We start from the raw sequence: 14089 nt of genomic DNA, 5'->3' as shown, positions 1-14089 counted from the left end.
ATAAATGTAGTGTTTATAAAACGTAATCGTAGTTTTATGGACCATATATTTGGGAGGACGCCGTCAGGACTCGTCTCGTGGAGCGAACTCCACCATTTGTATTAATTAGTTGCCACGACAACGGGGATGCCATGTTTACATAACTTTCAAGAAATTACCTTCGTTGGATTTTCATTTATTTTTATTACTGTGAACAAAATTAGATGCAATAAGACGTCGCCTGAAAATGATGAGCAATGAATTCAGTAAACAATTGATGTATAGTCAGCATCTAAATCCTGTATTAGCAGGAAACATCAGGTACATCGAAATTAGCGTCAGGTATAGTCATAGAGTACAATGATCTGTTGTTGACAGGTCATAATTCGCGCCCCTACCCGCCGCACGTCCTACGGGATGTGCCCGACAGCCGACCTTTGTGTACTAATAGTAGGTACAGTGTCGACGGAGCCTGTCCGACACACTCCCCCACATCACTGAGAAGGGAAACTCAATTTCTTTTTGACAGGAACATTAAAGAACTTGACGAATTTGTAAAATCAGGCCTCTTATTAGAACTAAATCGGCACGTGCTGGTGATTCTTGTAGATTTTCCTCTGCATCAAGAAAAACTTTACAGATTGCATTGCATGAATAGCCTCCACTCTTTAATAAAAAAACACTAGAACATCGTATAAGTACGTATTGCGATTGTTCAATAGAGTATCTTGGGGATTTAGATTGTAACAAAAGATGATGATTTAAAATGTTTAGAAAGTCAAAATATAATGTTAATACGGCTACAAAATAGATATTTACAAATTAACCCGATTGGCTACACAAATAAAACAATACCAAGTATTGGTACAATCTGTCCGATGGTGCATTAAATTGCTTTGCGTATTTTATAACATCTCAGTTATTTTCATCAGTATTGCTACAAAACTGATAAGTAAAAAGTTCAGTGGACATTACGAATTACTTTACTGCGAAGTTGTCGAAAGAAAATTCTCGTATAAAATTCAACATATAAATAAGTTCTTTAACTTGAGTGCGTGTTTACTACTTATTACAGAATATTTTATACCTAGAATTTCCTTTAGTAGCTCCAAAATCCATTTTCTGTAGAAACAACTTTTCTGTACACATCAGAAACAGCCTAGGTTATAGAAACCACATGGACATCAGAACCAGATATACTAACAGTTGTAGTTCCTTACGTGTTCCATGGTACCGGTGTGCAGGTCATCTTGGGAAGATAAGGGCTATCACACAAGGCCTGGAGGTGACCGGGTGAGGTGAGGGTGGTATCGATTGCCACGCCCACCCGCGGCGCGTCGCCTAGCAACGGGACGCTCCCGCCCTGCACGCCCCGGCCCGACGGCAAACGTCTTCTACGCACGCACTTTCAGTTTTCAATGGCGATTCGGATATTTCAGTTTCAGTGGTGACTTTCTTGTGGATTTTTACCTATGTGAGATGGAGGTATGAGAAATGTTTCGCAAGACTATTGAGAAATAATATTTACGGCTAGAACCTAGGTGCTTTTCAACCTTCATTTATTTACTACATAATAGTGATTTTCACGTACGCACTTAATTTGTGTACTTACGTGTTTAAGCCAGTACGAATACACATGATTTGCAATAATTTACCTAAAAATTATAACAATTCAATGGATAGATATTATATTACCTACGTCTAAGTTTAATGAATCCAGACATTTTGTAATTAACTTGCCTTGAAAATCATGGTTATAACAGTGACTGCATGCGAGGAAAACTTTACCAAGCATCAGGATAAACTGTACGTCGAACAGTATTTTTTTCAGCATTTTTTGTTTTAAAAATGGTCTCATATAGGTACTTTTTGCGGTGTGTTATTCTATCACACAAAAGCGCGACGCTTAACTACTAATAAACAACGATAAATCACATAACACGTTTAAAATTAAATCAGTGTACAAAGTAAGCTAAAACAACTTATAAAATGTTAAGAGAAGCGTGGGGTGCGAAACTTAATTTAGGAGCAGGCTTGTAATGAATTCTATGGAAGGTTTTAATAAACTTTCCGGGGAGCGATCCCTCATTATTACAACTAAAACAATTTTGTTTAACACTTCTTTGCCGTTGATGTTGGAACCTTAGGGTGGATTATGTATGATAGTCGTGTTATGCTAATGGTATGTGAGGATATTAAATTTTGTGGTTTATAAGCCCCTACGGTTGATTTGTAGCGAAGGAACAAAAATTAAGCATAGGTATTTTAGCACTAGGACTCTGGACTAGGTAGGTACTACTTATGTAGCAAAACGCACCTGATACAATCGAACCTTGCTGGTAAGGTAGGTGGATAATGTTTAGGAAGAAAAATATAGGTACATTTCTAATACAAAATCAATATGGAAAAATCCCGTAACCAAAAAAAAAGAAAAAACCCAAAGACAAGTAGAATCGAGACAGTCCCAATTTATCATCGGATTTAAAAAATGGATAGAAATAATTATACTACATATATATTGACAAATGATAGCAACTTATAGGAATCGGCTCTGAATCCATAATAACAATATAAAACTATGGTGTTATTTATGGTCCCTTTATCTGTAAGGAGGATCTTTGTGACGTTCGTCTTTTGTCGCTGCCGCATTTTTTTGTCCCCGCCAAAAAACAATCGTTAAAAAGTATCGTCCAATTGCTATGGTCGTTTAACTGTAATCTGTGCCGATTTCTTTGTAGATCCTATCTTTATAGCTTGCCTATAAGCTGATACCTGATGAGATAAGCTTTTGTTTTATGCCGGTCTGGTTAAAAAAGATCTTTCAGACCATTTTTGCTAGGGATAATGTGAACTAAGCACTAAGCAGTTTTCGCTTTAAGCCTCCAGTAGACACTTGATATAAGTAAAGGACTTATATAACATACTAAATCAATACTTAAATTATGCTAAGTAAGTATTCCATAAAAACGTTCAAATCGGTGTTGTTTGTTATTACATTCTCTGAAGATAAATGTAGAGGTACGATTTCGTTATGAAATTTTACAATCCAGCTGATATACCAAATATCAAAACTTAAAAAAACGGAATAACTTACTCATTAACTGCTTAACGTAATTTATACAAATAAATAAAAGGGACGATTTAATATAAAATGGTTTAGATCCAAATAAAATAAATACTATTATAAGATAAAAATCTCAACAAAACATTCCTTCAAGAAATATATTACACACCTATCATATTAAAATTATAACCTATAATTTAATTTTCAAAATGGTGTACATAAAAACTAACTTTGGGTGTTGTCAGGTGAAAAAAAGCCGGTCGCACATTCGTTTGTTTTTTTTTTCATCGTGTTAACCCTCAAAAGTTGGTGGTACGGAATAGAAAAATTAGGTGTGTTCTTAGAACAGTATCATAACTCAGCAGAGGAAAGGCAAAGGATAGCTTACTGTCATAAACTAATTATGATGAATACGTCCATCTTTAAATTAGATGTTGAATTGGGAAATAAAGTAAATAAAGTACTGTTATGTTTATGTTGTGAATTTAGCACAATATCTAAAAAAGTAATAGAATTCAAAAAATTGTACTCGTGCAGCGAAGACCTATTTCTTCATCGTAGGAGGCTTCAAGTTTTTAAATTCTGGTACACATAGGTACATACATTGTACATATATCATACATAATTACGAATCCGGAACAACTATTTGTAGATCACATACAACAGAATATTTGAGCTGACAGAAAATCGTCCAACCATTGTGCCGAAACGGAACGTCAATTTTTATTAAGATGCCACATTGCAGAGCCACATTTAGATATTTAGATGCAATATTGCAGAGTGACTGCTAGAGTGTATTTAAAATGATTGTTTCTCATTTAAGTAGCTACTAATATCGCTAAGTGAAAGAAAGCCTAGTGTTTGTAACGAGTTTCAAGTTTAAGTTTAAAACTACGTTGTACCTACAAGAAGACACACTATACAAAAGTTAAGGACCTATGATTAATTACACAACCTGGAATTTGCATTAACAGTAAAAACAACCATTTTAACACGAAGTTACTCGTTGAATATTACAGTTTTCCCACGTGGAACAAAGCTAGGCGCCCGATCTGCGCCCGCGCCGCCGACCGTGACGGATTGCTGCACGACAGAACACGTTATCCGTCATAAGCGTCTGAGCCGCGATTGATTGTGGTTGCAGGTAACCGCTCAGGTTACTACACCCTGCAAACAGGAAACTTTAAAGCTTAATCTATACTTAAAAATGCCCTTTTACTCCATACTCTCCCAACTTTATCACTAGGTACTTATATAAGTAAAATTTAAAGAGTCTACAAAACATTGATGGATTAAATTTTTTGGGGGTCCAATTACAATTTTCAAATAGTTCCAGCTACAGATTCCAGCCTTTTGGTCCATAGTATAACCTGCCTGATTAAGAAGATACAATTGGAGAAATTGATGAAGATTTGATACTTATTACAATATCACCTATAGACATGAATAGGACAGAATACAGACAGCCGCAGCATGAGTAAGAAAGTTCTAAGAACATAAGTTTAACATCGTTTAACGTGTCAAAAGAAATTAATTAAACTTCAATGCGTAGATCAAATGGCGATGCGTAATTAAATTACCTACACAGACATAATCAACTACGGTTGTATACAAGATAGAATCGGTTGAAAGAAACATATTAACTTGTACCAAAATATTGGATCTCATACATCATTGATGCAAGTCTCTCTATAATTAATTGAACGATATAATAATTATTATCGTATGGCATCCATCGTAAACAGTACAATAGTGGGTACCTGTATAATGTTGTAGTTTCATTGTCATTAAAAACAGCTTCGACTTTTACGTTTGGGTTTATTAAATACCGAATAAGTTAATCTATTTTAAATTTATTTCGATTCAAAAGAATGAAACCGTTATGGCATGCCACAGGTGGCGCAATAGATGTTTTTTGGAATTATCAAATGGTACAAAGGTCCATCGGCAACAATGGCCGCACTCCAGTTCTACAGCCGACACGACAGATGCAACAATACGCCGCCGAATGATTAATTGTGCACATCTACTAACGTTTTATATGCACAAATAAAAAATATATTGTGAAAAAAGTAACAAAACTTTTTGCCTTTTGTTTATTGCGACGACGCCAACATGTCTGCACCAGACCGATTCGAATTTAGAAGGACGATCATTAATTATATTTTGTCTTACTCACGCATTCCATTTTCGAAGTCGATATGATCTATAGATCCGATCTAAGAGTCTATCGATCACGCGCATTGGAATCTAAATTTATTCATTTAGTGGCATCTTTTTGCAGATGATTTTTGACGTATGAAGCCGGTGATGAATAGTTCGTGTTTAAGCTTAAATTATAGTTTCAATCAGCGTGTCGAATTTTAATTATATGGAAGTGATGTGATTGTTTACCTGCATTTTAACTCAAGACTTGGGTATTTTAACTAAAACTTTCTGCCATAATGAAACTGGATTGTAAGTGATGACCTGAAACACAGGTTTAAATTAAACCTAGTTCGGGCGGTCCACTATCAAATAATGCATTTTCCGAATCTATCCTTATTCATATTCTAGTTCTAGTATATTTGTAAGCACATTAATTGTATAATCCTTGTAATAGGATAACTTGTTTCTGTTGGGTTAGTGTTCTTTTTTGTAAACATTATTTTTAATAAATTTTATTTTTTATTATTTTTTATTTTATTTACCGATTAGGTATATTATATTTCCCTAGCTGCATAGGCACAGTCAAGATATTTTTTTCTGCTGTAGGAGAATTTGATATAGGTACCTAAACAAGAACAAGAATTTAACATACCTATTCAACTAAGTAATGGTGATGCATGACTAAAGCAAACTGACCAAGTGACCATACGAAAACCACAAATTAACAAAAATCCACAAATAATTGAGCAGTTCCATAGAAAAAGACTTTATCAGTGGATAACTAATTAACTCTAAACAATATTTCATCTGCCAAGATTGCATGATGCGAGACAAAAAACGAAAGGTCGGAATGACCGCGCCAAAACCAAAACGTTCTGTCCAATCCAAAACAAATAAAACTTAAACAAAAAACGAAGCCGGTTAATAAGCTGGATGACATTTGGGAATTCGAAAAATTCATTCTAAGCATTATTAATAGCGCTCTTGAAGTGGGTCCTCCATATGATTATTAAAATGAGAAGACAGCAATTACTTATCCTTAGACAAAATCCTCGGCAACCATTAATCCAGGCGATGTTTCGGTTAGGTACGTCATTGTTTTATTGCTCCGACATGCCTCTCGTAAATGTACCTCGAGTCGTACTCTTGTTTCATTTTAAAGATTGCTTCTTCGTAACAAGCCCCGGATGGCGTGATAGCAAATAATTTTATAAGGACCCTTAACAATATGTCAAACCGTTTTACTTTTTATTTATTTTTTCAATAAATAATACGTTCACTCATAAGTTTACATTGTTCGGTTTCGTCGGACGCAGCCTTGCGACGATATTTCTCAAAATGTATCTTGAAAAACTTTCAAGGCGGATTCTTTATGCTTTTGGGGCCAACGTTTGTTATTATGGGAGAATGATAATGTGATTATTGTTTTGCGAGCTTTTCGATGATTGATAGCTTATTGTCACGGTTAATGAAGTGCTTTGGACATAATATTATTAACATTTTGTGTGTTATTTATCAAGCTAAGACAACAACAAAGACTTTGTAGTTTCATAATGATCTTACGATTTTTTGTAACTAAAAGCCTAACCTTTTACTTCTTTATATTAGATACCTACTTACTAATTATAACACCATCACAAGCACCGTTCTATTTTTTTTTACTTTCTGCCAACAATGAATTCAATTACGAATTTATATACTTACAACAAACTGAGCATTTAAGCCGCATATAACGGCTCATTAGTTCTACATAGCAATTTGATACAATCATTCCTATACAGTACCTATTCACAATGCTGGCCCGGGACAATGGCTCACAAATTAATAATTCACGCTTATAATTTAATACTATTAGATGTAATTTTAATTTGGTCTGTGGTCGATACGCTCTCGTCGGAACGTTGATGTTGTCTTTTTTATGTTTATAGGATTTCGTCAATAGCATTATTGTTGTGGGTCGTGTTGATGGCATCGATATGGTGGGCCGTCGATGAACGATTGTCCGATACAACATCGATATTGTTCAGTAGAATAACATTTTGTGGCGCCAAACTTACACATCTATCGGGAGTGACGACCGATGTTATCTCCTCAAGAACTTTAATAAGGTTACGACCCGAGAGCCGACTCATTTGATATTTTTGCGAAATTTATTGTGATTGAACTGTTGACCCTGTTGATAGGTATGTACAATGTTATTGCCTAATGACGTAACAATGTTAGCAACCTGTGCACAAAGTTAATTGAATAAGGCAGGTATAGGTATACTTTGTAGTGAAATAAATCCAAAGAACAGTTGAACCTTCTTTTAATCTAATCTATTTTTTAAATTAAGAGAAAGTTACAGTTGTTAGAAACTGACTCACACTTAAACTTACTGAACTGATTTTTTATAAAGACAAAGATTTATTTTTTCCAATATTCCAGCGTTGTCTTCTATTTTTTACATATTTGTCTTGGAAAACGTTGATTTGTGTCCACTTATTGTTATAAATAAAAGGTATCCATGTTGGAGGGCGGGGCAGCTCCGCCCGGGATCACCAACCCGGTTATTATCCACTTAAACACATCACTTCTGTGCGAAATAATTCATTTAGACTTATGGGAACGGTATTTTTAAACTTTTAAACTTTCATTTAAAATTAAGTGAATTATGGGACTAGACAAATATACGAAAAAAACTGCAAAATCATAACATTAATAGTTTTTTTTTTTACAATTTTCAGTCCGCTTCAATGTTTTGCTCATATTAAATAGTAATTAACAAATAACAACAAAGTATGTCTTCATTTGATTAATTCGATTTCGTTAGTAGACCGCTGAGTGCAATCGACGCGTGTTACCCGATTTCCGCAAGGGGTTAGTAAATGCAATAAGATCATGTTTATTGAATCAACGCTGCACTATTGCAGCCCCATTTACAATTGTCTCTGGTCTCTGGGGAGAGATTCGAGCACTTGTTATACTCAACGATGAATTTCCCAAAGGATATTTTGCGTGGGAAACAAATTGTTTACCTATTTAATAGCACGTTTACTAGATGACAAATAAATATTAAGTAGTTCATATTGAGAACTTTTTGCTACCTATTGAACAAATTAACATACATCAACAAAAAAAACAGTCTATACGGCGAAAATAGGTGTTAAAGTATTAAAGACTTCCTACACCCGTAATAAAATGTTAACTAAAAAATAATAAACTTCTTTGTTTGGCACTAAATCTAAAACGTAATAAAGTCGACTTATCCATTCACCCTGCTGTAATCAATGTCTAATACTTTATTCGAGCTTACGATAATGATTAACGACAAACTTTATTAATTCGATCAACTAGGATTAGAGGCTCCGTACTGTGGCGGAGGGAACACAAGAAAAAACAAACGAAATTCGCTAAGGGATACCACTGGGACTATCCCTTTAAACTACTGGTAAGGGTTGCCAGTGTGAATAAAAACTTTTTATTATTTTTATTATCTTGAGCTAGAAACTTAGCGCCTTACAAAATGAACATACTTACATAAGTAGACGGTAAAAACATTGCAATTGAGTTAAGTAGGCAAGTGGCAAGTTTTGCATAATACTTGAGTAATTATAGATATGTGAAAAGAAAACTACAGAATAATTGTAGTAGTTAATTGATACCACCACAGAGCTAAGACCATGATAATGAAATTATCGTTAACTTAGAAATCTGAAGGTGTTGAAACGAGCGTCTTTGTAACAAAATATTAAGGTATCCAGATAGTCTTTTATGAGGTAAAAGACCAGGAACAGACCTAAGCAAAAATGAACAAACTGACATATAATTATGTGCATTTTATTAAAGCAAGTGGGGATAACGGAAGTATGTAATCAATCTTATCTTGTAACTTGTAAGGGAAACCAACATGCTTACTAATATTGCTGTAGATAACTGCGGTACCCGTTTATCTTGTTAAAAGTTTATCTGCTAGTTAAATAAGAAATTACATAATGCATATATAGGTAAATAGGTACAAACATATATATAACAGTTTTTGTTGCAACTTAGTGCATGGGCACTTGAAAAAAACATGTTCTTTTCCGCCCACATATTTTTGAAAATTATGATAATAACAATAGAAACTGACGCACCAATTTAATCCTAAGATAACGATCAATAACAACGATAAATACAATAATACTAGATAGTAAATTAAAAACAAGAATGCATTCGCGTCACCCCTAGCAACGAAATCTCAGTGTCAACAAAGTGAGGGTTGGCGCCCCGAGGGAGGCGTTTGTTTTTATTAAAAGTTTTTATTTTGCAATAATGGCTTCTAGGATATCCGTCTGCAAACAACCAGCACCTATGCATGATACGATTACATTGAGAAATTATAATGTGATTAGAGTTTTAATTTAATTTTCTGTCCATATTTCTTTCGAACGATTTAATTAAAAACCAGACTTTAATTAAGTGCTTTTATAATTCTATATGTGGTATAACTAAACTCAGGTTTCAGATATCCCCCTTTCCCTTCCCTAAAATATGTTTCAGAGTTTCAGCTTCAGTCTACCACAGAGGAATGTCAAGATGTCTTTAAACCGTCCACTGAGCGATCTTCCCAGCATGGTGTGCACCCCAACGACACCTTACATTACATACCTGTACTATAATTTACTTACCTTTACTAATAGTTGCGATGATTAATAAAAAAATGGTTAATAAGGCAAATGATTAATGACTTCAATTTCAGCAATAACTTAAACATCAATTGGTTGGTGTCAGACAGAACATGGACGGTTAATCCTAGTTATCTTACTTATAGTAAAGTCTATTTTTTATCTAAAGATAAATATTTACAACACATGTATTTAACAAAGTCGTTGTAAAGATTGGCCGACCACCTACCCACATGACGAATGCATGTAGTTTGCATGTTTTACTACAAATCGAGCATAATTACTCAACGTGTTACCCCGACTTTACACTTCTAGAGTAGGCTGCTTCCGTAAGAATCACGTAAGTAACTTCCGGTAGTTGTAAGAAGCTCTCAGAAATGACTATAAGCGACTTACGACGGAGTTTTACGCTTGATTTATCGTAAGTTAATTAGGTAAGCTTACAAGTGTAAAGGCTGGCTTAGATTTGAATATCATCTAATTATACTTACGTACCTGATATTGTACCTTACTAAATTGTACTTATAGCTATTTATGTAGAACTAGTAATTTATAAATAAAATAGTACCTAAATAGCTGGTCTGTCATGATGTTACACACCTGTAGTGGTTGTTCTTGCATGTAGGTTTAGTAAACAATAAACATTGTTGTAATTTATTGAAAAGTAAGAATCAAATTGTATGATTATATTAATTTTGCATTTAGCATACTTTATTGAAATTCAAGCCTTATCTAACCTTATCTAAGGAGTATTAATTTCTTTACTAGTGCTATCACAAACCTGAACAATGTTTTATGAGTACAAGTTAATGTTTATTTATCACTTACAGTAAGTACACGTACAAGCCTCTGACATACATAGTTGTGGCTCCGACGTGAGTAGGTACTTATATTTATACAACATTTTAATATCACCTACTTAAGTACTACTCGTATACATATATAAAAGCATAAACATATTAATTTAATTTCAGATACAAGGAGGATGGACAGGCGCATGACTATATTGGTATTGCTTGCAGTCGCAAGCATCGGTGCTTTGAGTGCTGCTATTGCAGTGGGTATCATCCGCACCAGGCCAGATGCAGCTGCGGCTGAAGAGGAGTATGATCTCGCCTTTTGCCAACCTCTAGTGATAGCTCACCGCGGTGCCAGCGGCTACATCCCAGAACACACCCTCGGGGCCTATGCACTAGCAGCCACCATGGGCTCCGACTACTTAGAACCAGACGTTGTCATGACCAAAGATGGAGTCATCATCGCCCGACATGACAATGAACTAGGCTTAACCACAGATGTAGCACAACATCCCGAATTCGCCGACCGCTATCGCACACAAACCGTCGATGCAAAAGTAGTAAGTGGCTGGTTCACAGAAGACTTTACTCTTGCAGAGATAAAAACTTTGCGTTCAATTGAACGTATACCTAAGACAAGACCAGGCAATGCTAGAATGGACACAGCTATGGATGTCCCAACAATGCAAGAAATTATAGATTTAACCAAAGGTCTTGAAGTCAGTCTTGGCCGGCCTATTGGAATTTACCCTGAAATAAAACATGGAACTCACTTCCAGCGTTTAGGTCTCGCTATGGAAAAACCTCTTGTGGATTTGCTGCACAACAATGGTTACAGAGATGCTAAATCTCATATTTATATACAATCATTTGAAGTAAACAACTTGAAGGAATTGAAAAATATGACTGATCTTCGATTGATACAGCTCTTTGCTGGCAATTCTAGTGGTCAACCTTTCGACCAAGTTGTGGAAGGAACAACCCTCACTTACGCTCAAATGGCTACTGCAGAAGGGTTACGTGAGATCGCGACGTACGCATATGCAGTAGGCCCTGACAAGCGTTATATAATTCCTCGCAATGACGAGGACAAGTTGGGGACAGTGACAAGTTTTGTGCAGGACGCCCACGCGGCAGGACTGAAAGTTCATCCGTACACTTTTCGTTCTGAAAACGAATTTCTGCCGGCCGAGTTCCGCAGCGATGATCCGTCACCAGACGCTCTCGGTGACGCTGAGGGAGAACTACGAGCGTTCCTAGCCACAGGAATAGATGGACTCTTTACGGACCAGCCAGATGACTTAGTACGAATTAAAAATTGTGATTGAATTGGTGTTAGCTAAAATTCTAGTGAAATTGTATTACAAGTGGCAATAGTTGTTATTTAGTGTTAATTAGGACTAATTTTAAGGTTAATTAAGACGGTGTGTACATAAGTATAAACTAATTTAAACCACCTTACCCTGTATGAAAATGGATTAAACATATTTTGACTGTTAAAAAACTGAAAACTTGTGGGATGTTTAAATACGAGTTGATATTTAAATTAATCTACAATACGTATTTCTAGTCTATGTACCTAGTAGATTATTAGTTGTGTGCTATATGCTTTACATAAAGAAAATATCTACAACTAAACTGCTAATCTTTTAATCTGTTGGATTTTATTGACAACATATCAATTACATGAAGTCGGTGTTTCTTTTAATCGCATAATATTTCCTTAGCGGAATTTTAAAGACTGATCGTTAATCACTCGTGTAGTTCTGTAATTAGATAAATCCGTATTCATGTGGGGTAGGCTATTTAATTAGGTCGGAAAATGCTTATTATTGTGATCCTAATCGTGTCAAGTTGCTATCTATTTTTGATGACAGTTACCCAAAAATATAATCTAAGAATAATGATGATAAAATAAGTAAGTAGATTTAAATTACTTTTTCTGCAAATTAACCAATCCTTTGGAAAATTACAACTTTAGTTGCCACTGGAAAATATGGAATTGATTCATCAAAATAACTCAATTTTCACTTCTGGATCTAAGTCCTTTAAATAAGATAAATAAGCAGTCGATTTACAAAGTTTGTTCATAATATTATTACTACATACATACTTAATAGATTTCATCTACAATACATAGAAATCTAAAATTATTGACCACAACACTACAGGCGTAATAACAATAAACGTATAATTAATTAACATATTTAATTAACTGACTAATAATACGACACCATTGGCTGTGTTTCGGATGGCACGTTAAACTGTAGGTCCCGGCTGTCATTGAACATCCTTGACAGTCGTTACGGGTAGTCAGAAGCCAGTAAGTCTGACACCAGTCTAACCAAGGGGTATCGGGTTGCCCGGGTAACTGGGTTAAGGAGGTCAGATAGGCAGTCGCTTCTTGTAAAGCACTGGTACTCAGCTGAATCCGGTTAGACTGGAAGCCGACCCCAACATGATTGGGAAAAAGGCTCGGAGGATGATGAACACTACAGGCGTAATAAATTGATACGAAATGAACATCATAAAGTAATATAGATAAATATAAGTAAATAGGGGCAATGATACTTTATCGTTAACCTCTGGCAGAACACGTGTTACGCAAGGTTCGTTCCGTCTCGTCACGCGACTGATCACGACCACGGGCCTACCACTTCTGAAGTCTGAACTCCAGATTGACATTTTCGCGATAAAATATTTCTGACGTTCGAGAGACCATGTTATCAATTCTTTATGTGTTCTTTAACAGGATTTGCTTGATTAAATTGTGTGGTTGAACCAATTTTACAATATTTTCAGGACACCATTAGGTATACTGATTAGCTTATTATTTGACAGATTTTAGTATAGAATAGCCGTTGCTTTAAGAAATCTTTGGTGAATTGTATTCTAAGTAGGTATAACATGTTGACTGATGTTGCCGAACGATCTGATTGTCAACTGTTAATTTTCATAATAATAGGTACCTACTTACTGAAGCAACTAACGTAAGTTACGACACAAAATAAAATGTATATTTATGACCATTGTATTATTTACCTGAATGAACATGGCCGTCTTACAATGACGACACTTATCCTGACACTAATTTCCTATAAGGTGGTCACCCTACATTTCTTCTAAGTAAGTATCTGAAATGATATGATATGTATTTCACTTTTATCTCAAGTGTTTGTATGTACAGTCGACAAGAATATATGACAAATCGTTACACCATCTTAAAAACCGGGACGATAAAATAATGATTCCGTATTAAAAATTCTTAAAAAAATAAATTATTTTATATCGATAATGAATTTACTTACATTAAAACCCGCAGAATATGTACTAATAAGAACAATTTCTTACGACAATGCAACTCATTAAGTAAATAAGTGACTGAAATGGCTACATCCATACCTTGAAACCATTTGCATAAGTGCATGAGTGAAAACAATAAGGGCATAATTATG

General features: G+C 35.0%; 1 protein-coding gene across 4 annotated transcripts; it reads left to right on the top strand.

The window, feature by feature from the left end:
- The first annotated feature begins 10065 nt into the window (after positions 1 to 10065).
- Positions 10066 to 13660, top strand: LOC124643217 (glycerophosphodiester phosphodiesterase GDPD6-like). Of its 4 annotated transcripts, XR_006985892.1 has the most exons (3): positions 10644 to 10720; positions 10812 to 12805; positions 13133 to 13660. XR_006985892.1 is itself a non-coding variant. In XM_047182119.1 (2 exons), the coding sequence occupies exon 2, from the start codon at positions 10823 to 10825 to the stop codon at positions 11960 to 11962; it is 1140 nt and encodes a 379-aa protein (XP_047038075.1). In that variant the 5' UTR covers positions 10066 to 10177; positions 10812 to 10822; the 3' UTR covers positions 11963 to 12845. The 4 variants fall into 4 exon arrangements, 3 of the variants coding, with proteins under 3 accessions (XP_047038075.1, XP_047038057.1, XP_047038065.1); XM_047182119.1 differs by lacking the exons at positions 10644 to 10720; positions 13133 to 13660 and adding an exon at positions 10066 to 10177 and having other exon boundaries at positions 10812 to 12845; XM_047182101.1 differs by lacking the exon at positions 13133 to 13660 and having other exon boundaries at positions 10812 to 12845.
- The last annotated feature ends 429 nt before the right edge of the window (positions 13661 to 14089 follow it).

Source organism: Helicoverpa zea, chromosome 2, assembly GCF_022581195.2.
Source record: "Helicoverpa zea isolate HzStark_Cry1AcR chromosome 2, ilHelZeax1.1, whole genome shotgun sequence".
In the NCBI taxonomy this organism is placed as follows: domain Eukaryota; kingdom Metazoa; phylum Arthropoda; class Insecta; order Lepidoptera; family Noctuidae; genus Helicoverpa; species Helicoverpa zea.
This window is presented reverse-complemented; position numbering and strand designations above follow the sequence as displayed.